A 15,666-nucleotide genomic window follows, 5' to 3' on the forward strand; every position below is an offset into this window, starting at 1 on the left:
TACATATTTATTACCTATGTAAATACCTATAACGTAACGGTTGCTGTTTAATAATAATAAAGTATTATTTAAAGACTTGAAGCCTGCAAAGTATAGCTTGAATAATATTCATTATGAGCAACTCGAGCAGAGACTTGCACAGAGCTCAGAAAGGGTATTTCAAAGTCGTTGCTTTAGTCTGGCTGTTTGTGTGCGTGAGTCCGAATGTCATTTGCATTTTCATCATTTCGCTCAACGAAACGTAACCAACGTGGGAAGTTCGACCGTCTGTTTCGTCAAGTGCTTTGGCTCCAGCTGTCCACTTGCCTTTGCCTTCCTCCCCCCTTCCACATTACTCTTTGCCCTTGTCCAAGGTGCATTCGTCTGCATCGGCGATATAAATAGCGTTTTGTGTTGTTGTTGTTGTTTTTGTTATAGTAGCCGCATTTATTTAGATGAGTGTTGGCATCATTTTCGGGTCTGGTCGTTTTTTTTCTTTCTTCGTCTCTTTTAGTCAATTTATGCGTTTTCTGTGTTTTGATCATTTCGGTTGGCTTCCGTTATTTTGTTATGCATTCCATTTCCCGGCATTGAATTGTTAAATTTACTGACCATCTTCCAAAGTACTTTTTGGGTATATAATATTAATATGGATTTCGATTTCAAACCATTTTCAAACATTTGTCTCTGGAAAGTTTTGACCAACTTCTAAAGCACTTTTTGGGTATGTTATTTCACGTGGACTTCGAGCTGGAATCACGTTTTCAACTTTAAATGTACGATTGATCAAACTATGAAAAGTTATAGCTTTGGGAAGTTTCGATCTATGCCCATATGCCGATTTTCAGGCTAGATTTTGTACTTATATTCCAGGGTCATTTAAATTTTAGCATGAATTTCGAACTAAAATCAAGTTTCCAATTTTGATGTAGCATTAATCTTCCAAATTTGAAAGGTGCATAATTAGATCTTTCATCCATTACCCCCCTAACAAAGTAAGATTCTTGCCACTTGCTATCAACTGATATTACAGCGGTAACAGAGTGTTGCACAGTCGGTTCTGCCCGACCCTGCAACACTCTCACTAGTTTAACTTTTATTTAATTAAAAGATGGTGCATACATAAATATTGGTTGTATCGTGGGTTTAGCATCGCTTATCTACAAATTTATTGGCGTTTTACAGATAAATTCATAAAGAAATGTTGAAAATGTGGGTTGCTTTTTTGATATTTACATGCCTATTGGCTATTGGCTATTGAAAACCTGTGAAGATATTTGTACAGCAATTTAAAACATTTATTCATTCATTAACTCATATTATTATTATAATAAATTATCTAATAATGCTACAAATTATGCTTAACTCTATTAGAGACTAACTTAAAAAGCATCAATTGTTGGCAAACCTTCTAGAAATGTGGCAAGACAACTTCACAAAAATTTGTAATTTGATCGTGGATTTACGCATAGATCATTGGAGAATAAGATACTTAAATATTTACATATATAAACCGACTAGAAATGTGCTGAGATGATAAAATACAAGATACATATTAATAGCTACACACTAAAATATATGTTTTTTGGCAAACAACTGTCTAATTAGTGCCAATTTCTACTGCTAACAGATACGATAATAAAGATATATATATATATACGTAGGACGCCACTACTTATAGCTAGATTTAAGTCCTTGCATAAAATCGTTCCAAAAATAAATTCTACATAATTTTAATAATTTTTGGCAAAACTGACTGACGTCTGACGGACAGCTCTCAGAGAACTATCCAAAAATTCAAGAGCCCATTAAAACACTAATCGATTTGGTAATAGAAACTAGCTTAAACCCAATTGATGCGCGTTGTTGGCTATAAAGCATCGTTGTGGCTCTTGGATATGGTCGTCTCAATCTGATCGATGCGCCGAAACGAGGGCAAATAATTGGAGCTGGCCTGCGTGACAATCGAATTGTTCGAGGAGCTCTGCAGGGATAGAGAGATCTTTATTGGTGAGATTGGAGCATGGATGAGCGAATCTTCAAATTCGATAAAGTTACCTTCTTCTGTCGATAGGAGCGAACACGCACTCGTGTCGTGTTCCGTCGCACGGGATTCACCGTCGTCGACTTCTGGGAGAGACGCACCGAGCTGAATGTGCTGCCCCGATGACCACGTCGAATTTGCGGTGAAGGCGTGCCGGTGGCTAAAGCAAGAGATGCAAAGATTGAGGATATATTTTAGGGATTGGGGGCATGCCAGCTACTCACGTGTGCCTGGTATGGCTGTGCTCCGTTTGGTGGCCTGCATCATGCCGAAGACGACAGCGCTGAAGGAGCCATGATGCGATGTCTGTCGCTGCAGATTGGGCGTCTGGGCCATGGGAATGCCGGCGGGCAGGCGCACTGGTGAGATCAGCTGGCTATCCGAAACGCCCCTGGGATGCACATAAAATGTGGTCATCATGCCCTTGCCCTTCACATTGACTTCGCCACGTTTCTGCAGGAGCACAACTCGACTGAAACTCGACTCAAACTCAATTCACACAAGTCTCACTTACCACACAGGTGTAGCCGCGTGAGCAGAGCAACTCCGCCGTATTGTCCGGCACTTGGACGCGCCAGTTCTCACCCGTGGAGTCCATGCGCGAGGCCACATTCACCGTATTGCCCCAGATGTCGTAGACAGGCTTCCGGGCACCGATAACGCCGCTAACCAATGGTCCACTGCAGATACCGACGCGAAGCTGGAAATTGTTGAAGGCATCGCCATTGATCTCCTCCAGCTTTTTCTTCATGGCAAAGGCGAACTCGACCAGATCACAGACGCTGTCCTCCGATGTCTCGCCCCGCACACGCAGATGCTCGTGATTGAGGCCGGCAGCAGCCATATAAGTAGCACCCACGGTTTTTATTTTCTCCACGGATGCAAAGCGTGGCTCCTCCAGCAATTCATCAAAGTCGCCTGTGCGAATGGCCGAAAAGGCACCATTAGCCACTGTGGGCAATAATTCCGTAATCAATCAACTCACAGATAATCTCATTTAGGATGCGTATACACGCTTTGCCTTTGTCAATGTCCTCGGAATAAAAGTCCTGGAAATTGGGTATGGAGGCAAACATAACGCCGCACAGATTGTGATTCTTCGAATAAAGCTCATCCGTGTGCTCATCGGACAGGTAATAGGCGGCCACATGGTCCGGCAGGATGTTCTGCATGCCATTCCCAAATCAAACATTTAATTAATGAGACATTATTCGTGCGTGGGGGGTGGAAGGGAGAGGGGCGTATTAGTGGTATTACCTTAATTAATGTGTCATTAAGCGCACGATTCGATTTCATGTTGGTCAGTTCGCGTTCCGCTTGCTCCTTCCAAATAAAGTCCAGGCGGGAGGTAACCTGTACAGGATAAAAACACATTTATGATAAAGAATATGAAATAAATAGTTAATGAAGGCAAACTATTATGTGGAGCAGGGGTTGTGGCAGGGGTTGCAGGGGGTCACTATATATATGTATATTTTATATCCGCAAAGAGTAGTTTAGATTAAAACTGATCAAAAAATTGATATTGTTTACATTGCTACTTTTTAGAAATGCATTTCTTAATAATAGAAAATATGTCTAAGAAATATAATATTTTTGGAATTGTCGATTTAGCTTAAGCAATGCTAATTTTGATAAAAATATTTTCTTATATTTAGAAATTATTTCTAAGATATTCTGAAATATAACTTGATTATAACTGAGTTATTCAAGTACTTTATTATAGCATACCTCGACCAGTCTGGCATGATAGCAGACCATGATTAGGAACGTGATTAGCAGTATGAGCATCTGTACGCCGAGCGGCATTCCATTATCCCTCAGATTGTTCAGACTGAAACTTTCGTTGGTGCTGAATCGGATGAAGATGAGCGTTGTGTAGAATGCAACCATTCCCACCGCCATAGTTGCCTTAATCAAGTAGTAGAGCTTCAGGGCCGTGGCCAGCGAGACGAGGCACAGCACCCAGGTGAACACGATATACTCTCGATGCACACACCCCGAGCTGTCATCAATGGATATGACATATGTGCTCCGATCGTTTCGGGTTAGGGCAAATGGTCGATGCGACTGTTCAAAGGACTCCAGTGGAGTGTTGGTCAGATTTTTAAAAGTCAAAGCATTGGCAATCGTATTGCGCACCAATTCATCGGATGCATTGATGAAGCTCTCGTTAACCAAGTCAACCAGAGAAATGGCGGAGGCGCCGCCACTGGCTGGTGTGCGTATGGTTAGATTATGCTGGAACGTTTGCAAGATGGAAACATTTGCAGCTAAATCGACGGTAACGTTGCTCAGCTGCGAGCTGCGTGTAAATTTCAGGTCATTGGTGCCATTGTAGCTGGACGAGGGGCACAGCACCAAACCAATTGCGCTGAGCATGCACATGGAAATGATGACGCCGCAAATGAAGAATGTGCGACGTCGCCGCTGATGCACCAACTTGGCCGAGTTGGTTTTTAAACAATTTGGCAGGCCTGCCAAAAAAAAAGAAGTTAAAGCTGAGCACTGATAGAGAATGAGAATAGGCTGTTCACCTGGAAACTCCTCGGCCATGACGAGGACACAGCAAAAGGTGAGCACCACAGTGCCGGCAGCCAGGCAAATGATGACTGATGTGCAGCGCGGAATAATTATGACCTGGCACAAAACCATAAATATCCAAATGACAAAAACACACAGCATGTTCGAGCTGCAAATGATTACAAAACAGCATAAACCAATTAGCAAACAGTTCATTAATTAATTCATTAATTGCTGTTTAGGCTTTAATTCCATTAGCATTTTAATCTAATACGCACCGAAACATGTCCTCGCGCAGCTGGCAGAATTTCTGCTCCTGGCTCTTGTCGATGAATTTCAATGTCCAGGCATTTAAATACTCTCGCCGGATTTCCTTATTCGAATTGATTTGGATATTCTGTTCGATGAAGTCGTCAATCTGCCGGCAAACCAAATAAATAATCAATATGATTGAGAATAGTTTATTTTACTTGTTTAGTTTATTTACCTCTTTATCCAGCACGGTTACTGAAACGCGATGATCTTGTTTGGGATCGACCAGAATGGAATCCACACGATTTAAAGCCTCCTCGGGACTGTTAAGCTAAAAATGCATACAAATGTTAAGTTAACAGTTTCAATAGATGAAATAGCGCCATCTATTGTTTGGTTTCTTTTTAAATGTAAACTATTTGTGGATTAATCAAACGATTCAAAGCAGTATTAAGCATAAATATAGATATTTTTGATGAGTCTACATATGTTTGTAGGCCAACTCTTGCTCACATTTCTGAAGGGTATCTCTGGTATCCACTCTGTGGTGCTCTCATCCTCAATGATCAGCCCCTTGGCACTGATTGCCTCCGCCAGATTCTGAACGCTGTCGCCATTGCGCGGCTGTTCCAGTGGTGCGGACATCATTGCCGTTGGCGACGATACCGTCGAGAGTCCAGCTGCCGGTGCTCCACCAACGCCACCAGCAACTGCATTCGCATTGATTGCCACACCGTTGCGCAAACGGCGATTGTCCAAGGCGACCCCCTCGACCACATTCGGCAGCGAGTTGAGGGAGATGTTCTTCTTCTGTTGCTGCTGCAGCAGCTGGGATGGCTGCTGCACGGCCATGGCCACTGCACACTCCAGACTGCTGCGTCCATCGATGCTGCCAGTGCCATCGATAGTGCCCTGCACCGTCGCCGTATTGCTGCCAATGCTGCTGCCGCTGGCCGAGATTGATTTGGGCAATGCTGCACTGTCCCGATTGGCAGCAGGAGCAGCGCTACTGCTGCGGGTGCCAAAGCGTCGCTTGGGTCTGCAACGTGTTAATTTAGTTTATTGTTATTACCGGGATTAGTGAAGAATCTTACCGCAACGGCTCTGTGCGCTTGATGAGATACGTGGTCACGTTCAGCTTATTGAGATGATTATCTCGACTGCCGCCGTTGCCCGGCTCCACTTCGTAGGCGTCATTTAAGCAGTTCAACGTCGCTTCCGAGATGTGAACGCGACTGCAAAAGTGAGTGGTGTGTGCAGAGGGGCAGTGGTAAGTGGGGGTTAACAACAAATGGTAGTTGCCGAAAATTAAATTCAAATATTTGCCCACGTTTTCTGCGATTGTGCGTAAAGTTTGCCACCCTAACAAAACCACTCTCTCTCTGAGTCTGTGTGTGTGTGTGTGCCTTTCATAATTGGGTTCGCTGTCTACGATTTGGTTTCTAGTCCTACTTGCTGACGTTTTATGTTCCTGCTGTTTCGCCTGCTCTTCTAGGCCACAATTACATCAAAGCATTTTGCATTAAAATGGAAACCTTTAACTTTGCCTCTTGTTCGGTTTGTGGTCGTCGTTGATTTGTTGTTCCTGTCCAGCTTTTATTATTGCTTTGCTATTTTCCGCTCTCTCTCTTTGTATTTCTTGTTTTTGGTTTCTTGTGTCTAAACATGCCAGGCTTGCAAAAATTACTAAGCAGAGTCAGAGCCAGGACATGCTCTAATTGGCCAATTAAAAAATGTGGCTGACTCAGATTTAAAGCCAACATTTATTTGGCAACACGTTTCGGGTTGCTGTTGCCAGCGACTTTTGTATTTTCGAATTGTTGCCAATAAATTTGAGCTGCTTGTTAACCAAAAAATTGCTGTGGTTTCCTTAATTTGTAGCTATTGAGAAATTCGCAGCTGGACAAAGGCGGCTTTTCAGTTGGTTAAATGCAGTCAAGCTAAACTGGTCAACTTCATTTGTTCCGGCTTTGTTCCATTATTTGCACCTCAGATATATATTTCGAACAATAACTTGTCAGCAATTTATTATAGATTATCTTGATTATGCCTATTTTAGACGTTTCTAGCTAGGCAACATTTATAATTTATTATCCCTAAAAGTATGCAACATAAATTCGACTACTTTCTGTGAATTCGAGAAATGCCGTTGAAATTTTAAATCGACAATAACAATTAAATTCAATTGCTTCTTTTGTACAATTAGTTAACTTGTTTCGCTTCGATTCCCTTCAATGTTTTACGCATAAAATTCAAAGGATCAAATCAAAGCTCAACACTCACAGAGAGAGAGAGAGAGAGAGAGACAGGGAGCAAAAGGTTAGTGCAACTTACCCGGGTATGCCGCCGGATTCCATGTGATTTGCAATTATAACATCATTTGACCAGACATCAAAATGCCATTTCTTGTTGCCCAGAACGCCGCACATCACCGACCCGCTGTGGATGCCAATGCGCATATTGAGGTCAACCTGCAAAAATTAACAAAACGCAAAATTCTCACAGCAAATATGCAAATTATGTACACTGCAACTACAACGGCAATGGCAATTGGGGCTCACTGTAGTTGTTAGAGTGTCAGTGACATTGTTAGTCGCTCGGTTGGATTCTGTGACGCACAAAAGCTCGTAGCCAGCGGCAAAACTTTCACATTCATTAAATGCGCTTAGAGGTCAAAGGAATTGCGGCAAGAGGATAAGTTGCCCCCCGCATTGCGCCACAAGCAGCCAAAAAAAAAGAAAATCAATTAAATCTTTTGTTTTTTTTGCACTTGTTCCTTGGGGGAAGGGGGGTGGGGGGTCATGCAAAGTGTAACACATATTTTTTGCTGCTGACGTTTGTCGTCGCTGCGTTTTGCTCTGCTGAGATTTGCATACAAATGAATTGTCAACACGTCCAGCACACGACACCAACATTGTCCAATGTTCGTAAAAATAAAGCGGCTCGTTTTTCTCCCTTCTCCAAAAAAAAAAAACAAAAATGCAAAACAGCTGACCATTGGAAAATTTGTGGCATTAAATTTGAAAAAATAATGATGCTTGCCATTTGAACAGTTGACTGTTATTTGCTAACAGTCGTCTGTTAGTTGTCAGCGGTTACATTTTAAGCGGCGCACAAAAGTATGCAACAAAAATTACTTTTCACTGAGCCGGAAATGGGCATTAACTTAAAGCAGCCATTAATCGCAGAGGCTCAATAAATCGATGTGCAAATAACAAAGGAAATGTAAGCAGCCGCTGCTTAAATCGATTGTGTGTTTTCTTTAAGCTTACATGCGTATGCAGGCGCACATCCTTGATGGCCTTTATCATGTGCAGTCCAGTTTCGACGCTGCACACAGCATGGTCCGGCCGCGTCTTCCAGTTGTCGCTTTCGAACTGCGACACACAGTAGTAGCAATCGCCGAGCAGCTTCACACGCAGGCAATGATTGTCCTGTAAGGCAGAGAGAACGATGCAGGATTTTGTAAAAACAACGCAGCACTTGCCACACATACTACGCATGTATGCACTTACCTCTGCAATGCGATCGAAACGTGCGAAAAGGTCGTTTAAAATTTTCACTAATTGTTGGGCCGAAGTTTTGCTGGCCAGTTCCGTAAATCCCTGCAGCCGTGAATTTCAATCAGTTTGAAAATATCATGAATAATTTCGCATTAATTAGCTTACCTTGATGTCGGCGAATAGGATGCTCACATTATCCATGGGATACACGTACAATTTGTTGAACTGCGTTTCCACCGTGGGATCCGTGCCCTTGTACATTTCACTGCGTATTTGATTATTCACAATGTTGGGCAAAACTGCAATTAGAATGCAACAGAAGGCACATTAAATCCAGCTAAATGCAATTGATATATGCTTGTATAATTTATATTCCTTTTGTCCGGACTGCGCCTGCTGTCCTTCAGCCACACAAACACAAAATGCCACCACGATTCCGAACTATGATTACCTGCTCCTGCCTCATTTTAGATTCTACCTGCCGTCGGCAAGCGAGTTCTCTGGAATTTGTAGCATTTCCTTGCCTTGGTTTCAAAGCATTTTTCGCTTTATGTACAAATGTCTTTTGATTTTCTCTATTCTTTTAAGGCACGGAAATGCTTGAAATTAAATTGAAAAATATCTCCAAGTAATAAGGAACAAAAAATGTATCTCACTTGAATCTAGTAGCTTCTGTGTGCGCTGCAGCTCCTTTTCGGACTCCTTCTTGTGCTCCATGGCCTTGTGCGTCTCGATGAAGGCCAAACGCTGTCCCCGATCTGTCAAATATTTTGTATACATGCCGGCCACATTGATGGCCGAGTACAGTATGAAATTGGCAATGATTTGGAACAGCACGCAGTTGAAATCAAATGTCGTCTACAAGAACCAACAAAATAATACATAAATATTATATATATATATATATATATTAGAACATTACGAGTTTTTGTGCCTACCTCCTTGCTTTGCAATTTGTTGATGGTAATTACGGCCAGGTGGCAGCTGGCCGTGACTGTGCCGCCCACCACGCACCATTTGAGTGGGAGTGGCAGCATGGCATACGGCACAAATATGACAAACAATATGTACCAGACCAGGTACTCACGATTCTCGAAACCGACGCCTTCGCTGATGAATCCTGTCGTCGTCGCAATAAAAACATTTATGACGGCCAAAAGGATTAGCAAATTTAATGGCCAGCGCATGTGTCGCATGTCGCATGATTTATGCAACCAGCCTGGCTTATAAGCCAAAAAAAAAAACAAACACACACCCACCTTGTATATTGAAGAGCACCCATGTGCAGACAGATGCCCAGTGCAAGTAATTGTTGGCAAAGCAACGCCAATAGCCCAAAAAGCAAATGGCCAAATTGGCAATGCCACAGCAAACGGACCAAGTAATCGCTGTTGCTGTGCTCGCCATATTCGAGTCCTAAACGAATCAAATCAAGTTTGAATTTAGTACAAAGACAGAGAGAGAGAGAGAGAGAGATAGAGAGAGATAGAGAGAGACAGAGAGAGCTGAAGATGGAGTTAGTTTAAGTTACCGTCAATAATTGTTCCTTGGGCTGCAACATCCATATTATGGCCATCACAATCTTCAGTACAAAATCGACGACATTGACAATAATTAGCGATTTCTGGCGTTGCCTGTGTGTATAGGTGAGATAACTTCTTTCCAGTGAGCTCTGCTTGAAGGAGTTCGTTAGAGAGGGACAGAGTATGCCCTTGACCACATTGCCGCTCTTAAAAGCCGAATATGTTTCATTTGTTAACGGTCTTTGGGGTCCAGCAATGCTCGCTATCGATTGGCCCGACTCCAGTTCGTAATCTGTATATAATTCATATTCAATTTATTACTCATATATTTATATATACAAACATATATTTATTTATGTACAATCAGAACACAAAATAAACGTTGGCCCAACCCAAGTTTTCATTTATAATTACAATTTGTAAAGCAACAATATTTTACAAGGAAACTTGAGAGTCAAATGCTTATAGAGACTGATTAGACTCGTTCAAGTTGGACTATAAACATATTGAGCAATAAGCCAATTAAGTGGGGCACAAACAAATATAATTGCTGACTGCCATTTATGACGTCTTTGATCCAATCAATGTGATACCAGACATCTGTATAGACTGACGGCATATAGGTATTGCCACATCCAAGTCGATATGAGACGACGCCATAAATGGTCAAGTTTCTCAGCATAGGATCGCCGGTGTCACCAGAGCAAGGATTTTCATCGAGGCTGGTGTTCATATTGCCGGCACACAACATTTCGGGCAGAAAGGTCTCAATCATTGCGTGGCACAGTTCACGATCCTGCAACTTAATCTCGATGTATAGAATTAAAGAAGCAAGAGCACCGCCCTGAGCAAATCATATTATTAAAGGCAACACCAATTCGATCGAGTAACACTTAACCAGATAGACACGCCCCCAGCCCAAGACCATATACATTAAGCCAACTGTGGGTGGCCCCTTCGGCAGATTGATAATCCCAATGTGCGGCTTATCCGTTGGCAGCTCAAAGTGCAACCTTAGGATTGCAATATTGTTGGTATTGTGAATGGTGTAGTTGGCTGGCACATAAATCCTTTCAACTGGCATATTTATGGTCTGGCCCTCAACAACCTTCAGACGATTTGGGGTGCCAGCGACGACCAAAAGGACACGACTTCGATAGATAATCTTGCGATGGCTTTTAAAAAATCACTGATTAATCGATCGATATATAAATATATATCAATATATATATATATTTATATATATATTTGTTGATGTATCCTACTCCATTACACAGGCCGCGGCTGTCAGCACATATTGGGGCGAAATGATGGATCCACCACAGAAATGATTGTCGCCAAAGTACTTTCGGGGCGTACGAGATCTTATGGACACCACATACTTGGCCATCGTTTGCGTCACGTGCAGACTATAACTGGGCGTGGCCAGTCGCTTAGTGCGCTTCCCATCGGTGGCAAGTTCGTCGCTGAGTGCCAAGTGCCAAATTAGCAGTAGGTGCAGCAATTTGGAATACTTTCTATGCATCATTTGTGTTATTATTAATATATTGAATATATTTGAAGGAAGTTTCCAAGTTTCGTTGAGACTGAGTGACTAGTTTCTATACAAATAGAGAGACGACATCGACTCGACTAATGCTGCCAATCAAGACTACGAAACGAGTTAAGGGTCCACTTCTGAAATTCCGATAAGGATGCAAGAACTGACTACAAAATATTCTGATACAGATGTCAAGGAGCCTTCGGAGCCAACATCGGACAATTATAGCTCGGTCGGCATTTAAATATTTATAAAGTAATTGGGGTGTCAGCAGGTGCACTGAAGACTCCAAGAGGATCTTATCTTTAAACCTGAACAGATTAAAAATGTTTGAAAATGGTCAGTCTGCCTCTCCGTCTGCTTGAGCAAACGGTTCTCAGAGACAATAAAAAATACTTTAAATTGGGTAAAGAACTTCGTTTATAAGAGCTTGTCTGTAACACATACAACTAATTGAAAGGATCGACTATAATGCCATTATATAAATATATATCAGCTTAGGTATTTGGGTTTAGATTACGATTTCGATTTTGAATTTCAATCGGCAAACATGCGCTGTTGATGCCAATTCCGGTTTCGATTTGACAACCTGAATTAAAATACTTTTTCAAGTCGTTTTCTATTAAAGTACTAAAAGTAAGCATTTCAAGTAAATGTTTTTTTTTTGGTTTTTGTTCTTTGATTTCGTCTTACCAAAATTGCTGTTGGCAAATATGCTGCAGCTTTCCGTGCGCCGTTTAGGTCCATAGCCGGATTTGGCCTCCACGATGCGCACGGATTGCACGCGTCTCGGCGTTTGCTTGGCCAATCCACCGGCAGGTCGGGCAGCACCAGCAACGACAGCAACACCGCCGACACCGCCATTGCCCTCGGGTCGGTCCACAGCGATGCCAACACCGACGCCAAGCATTGCCTGCTGTTTCTTGCGCAAATTGGAGAGAATTGATGCGGCGGAGGCACGCAGAGAGTGGGGCAGATCACCGCTGTCATCCATTTGGGCGCCGTCGCCGGGCAGTCGTGGTATTTTAGACATATCCGGTTTGGTTTGGAGGGCCAGCGTTGGCGTCGTCGTCGTCGTCGTCATCGTTGTTGTTGTCGCTTTTGATATTGCTTCCTGCTGCTTTTTTTGTGTGTTTTAGCTTAGCTTTTAATTAGCCCTAAGTGCTGCGGAACAGTTCAACTTACCTCGAAAGTAGTCCCTGTTGTTGTTGTTGTTGCTGATATTGCAGTTGCTGTTGGGGTTGTTGTTGTTGTCGTTGGCTTTGTTGTGGCTTTAATCTCCTCATCATTTGTGGTCTGCGCTGCGGGATTGCTCAGACCGGGGCCACAGCCAACATCATCATCATCCTCGTTGTCGTCGTCATCATCGTGCTCATCTTCATCGTCGCTCTCTAGTTTTAGATCGTCAATTTGAGCCAAGGTAATGGCACCCTTGTCAACAGCGCGTCGCAGCACCACGCCCTGCTCCACCTCCTCCTCCCCCACCATCTGCACCTCCTTCTTCTTCGACTCCGTTTTGGGCTCTGCTACAGCCTGTGCTTGGAGGTCGGGCGGTGCGGAATGGGTTACACTGTTGCATTGGCGACGCTGCTGCAGCGCCGAGGATGGCGTCGAGCTGAATTGGCGAAGATGCACTTCGGCCGAGACCAACTTGTCATCATCGTCATCCATATTGCGCTCCTGTTCCTCCTCCTCCTCCTCCTCGTCGGCGTTGGTTCTGTTCGATGTAGACAATAGAAGAGTATATTAAGCTACTGCTGCTGATAAGCAAGTGGGCGTGGTTAGGTGGACATAATCATCAATGTTAATATGCAATGCTTGACAACTCGGGCTTTAACTGTCAATAAGCGCTTTGAAGTTGTCAACGCTGTAATTCTATTTGTGACCATGTGTGTATGTTGTGTGTGTGTGTTTGGATGTGTCTTTGACTGTCTGCAAACATGATTACTGGAGCCCAACGTCTGTCGCATCGCTAGGCCTTCTAATGAATACAAACATTTGCCTATTCCCCAAACTGATGCTGCTGCAACTCACAATCAAAACTTTTTGATCCAGGCACACAAAATGTAAATGGTTTCTAAGCGTCGACATTTTCGTCGAGGCGTGAAGCCATTTGCCAAATTTGTCAGCCCTCCGGGATGAGGCGGTCTGAGGATGTGGGTATTCTAAACCAGAACGTATGTGCCAGCTGAAGGCTGAATACAATATGTCCACAACAGAGCCATGCGAAATGATTAATATTTGTATCTAGTTGTAGCTTTCACTGAATCAGCTTTTGTTTGGGCTTGAGCTCGTCTCAACTATGAAAATGGGCTTTAAAGTGTCATAAAGGACAAATGGATATTTAATATGAGTGCTTAAATGTTTAAAAGATAAAGCTTGTGCTCAACAATACATTGAAATGTCATTTAAAGTTTAACCAGTTACATTAATATAATACTCATATGTAAATTGAAGCTTCGCTTTAAATTCGCGTTGACAAACAAAATGTAAAGCTTGATATGTATTTTTATTTATTTAAAGCGATTTCAATCGAATTACACCCACAGAGGCATTAAGGGATAATCGAGTTTGTCGTACCATTTCCACTCAGTTAGAGTATTGAAACTTTAACATTGCCGGCGCATACAAATTGGAGAGGCCCTTAAATAATTTGGTTTTCATGATGCCTGCACTTCCCATGACATATAAGCTGGCTACGTTCCATACTTGCATTGCATTAAGTATCTTTACTCGCATACTTCAAACGGCTGCAGCAGCAACAGCAGCAGCAGCAGCAGCTTATACAGCTTAAATTCTCGATGGCGCAGCGGATACGCAAAATAACGACTATGAGAATGACAGTCAACAACTAGAAAATGGCACGTTGATGTCGTTGTCATTATTCAAATTAGCATTTAGACACACACGGTTGCACACACACACACACACACTCATGCACACACACACATTACACACAGGCTCACGTCAGCGGCTCATTCATATGCGCCCTGTATATAAATCGTAGCATACTTTTCGGCTGTCAGAAATATTGTAGGCCTCGAGGAGGAGAACTCAAATAAATCGCAGCAGCCAAGAGACACGGAGCTATACAAATATATATATGTGTATATATATATGCACACATGTATATGTAAGTGTCTCTTGGAGATGTGTATTTGAAGAGTCCCGAAATTAAATTTGGAATACGTTGGCGTATAATTCAATAAACTGTCAACTGCTCAATGCGCTGCCCTATCAAATTGTATGCGTTCTGCCTGAGGTCCTCTCCTAATGTCTGGACATAAACATTTATTTGGTGCACATTTAAATAACTGTTTATTTGATACGCTCTTTTGTGTTTGTGCATTAAGCCTGTCTGCCTGTCTGTCCATTTTAGTTTTCTAATTTACTTTAACGAGCATCGAGTTCAACTTTTATGAACATAGCAAAAGTTGCTCACCTTTGCGGTTGAGCTCTTATATGGTTTTTGCCCATTAACTGTACAGTTGGAAAGCTGGTAACAAGCTCATCAACTGTTGCCAAATATTATCTGCGACACGTATAAAAATACACACAAATATATATATAAGCAGACTGTGGTCTATTTTAGGCCATTCTATAGCACGCTTGTGGGCGCAACCAAGTTTCATAATCACATAGATGAATGTACATATTTCATTTACATCTGTATTAGTATCTATCACTTTGGTTGACTGCACTTCCTGCTCAGTTCCAGCGATTCGTCCATCCCTATCCTGACCACAGTCGAGCACATTAAATAGTTGTTATCAGTTATCAGTTGCCAATGTGGCTAACAAAGTTGTATAATGCAAACAGCAATTGGGGCTTGATTAGTGTGTTCAAATTTGGAGTTGATAGAGTTAATGGATGATTGCATCATTTCAAATATATACCTTGGGCTATGTATATATATATATATATATATGTATATATCTGCAAAGTTTTGCCTAAAACAACAAACGTATGCGTTGAGGTTATATTAAAATGAACGACTTTCCAAATAAAAATTGACTTGTTTTTTTCATTACATTTCGCCTTTGGCGACATTTGCTTGTTATGTTAAGAAGCTTTGGCTGCGGGCAGCATGAAAAACTTAAAATTTGCTGAATTTATTCAGATCACATCTGGTTTTAAGGCACGTTGACAGCTGCTGCCTTAATAAGGGCTCGATGGATGCAAATAAGAAAAACAACAAAGAGTGTTATGCTTTAGTTTGTAAGCCTGTGCTCTTAACACCTCCATAAAATCTTAATCCATTCATAGTTAATTGAGCGTGCTAACTGCGAGTATTTTCACGAG

General features: G+C 42.2%; 1 protein-coding gene across 1 annotated transcript; it reads right to left on the minus strand.

The window, feature by feature from the left end:
• Positions 1 to 1,292: 1,292 nt before the first annotated feature.
• On the minus strand, positions 1,293 to 12,439 carry LOC6558351 (adenylyl cyclase 78C). Its single transcript, XM_001984519.2, has 21 exons — positions 12,058 to 12,439; positions 9,833 to 10,116; positions 9,561 to 9,717; positions 9,240 to 9,421; positions 8,958 to 9,159; positions 8,467 to 8,600; positions 8,314 to 8,403; positions 8,071 to 8,232; positions 7,133 to 7,269; positions 5,893 to 6,033; positions 5,312 to 5,837; positions 5,034 to 5,129; positions 4,825 to 4,964; positions 4,561 to 4,715; positions 3,755 to 4,500; positions 3,281 to 3,376; positions 3,009 to 3,189; positions 2,538 to 2,941; positions 2,248 to 2,476; positions 2,038 to 2,183; positions 1,293 to 1,963 (listed from the first exon to the last, which is right to left on the minus strand). The coding sequence occupies exons 1-21, from the start codon at positions 12,395 to 12,397 to the stop codon at positions 1,850 to 1,852; spliced, it is 4,662 nt and encodes a 1,553-aa protein (XP_001984555.2). The 5' UTR covers positions 12,398 to 12,439; the 3' UTR covers positions 1,293 to 1,849.
• Between the last annotated feature and the right edge of the window lie 3,227 nt (positions 12,440 to 15,666).

Source organism: Drosophila grimshawi, unplaced genomic scaffold (genome assembly GCF_018153295.1).
Source record: "Drosophila grimshawi isolate 15287-2541.00 unplaced genomic scaffold, ASM1815329v1 contig_44, whole genome shotgun sequence".
Classification (NCBI taxonomy): domain Eukaryota; kingdom Metazoa; phylum Arthropoda; class Insecta; order Diptera; family Drosophilidae; genus Drosophila; species Drosophila grimshawi.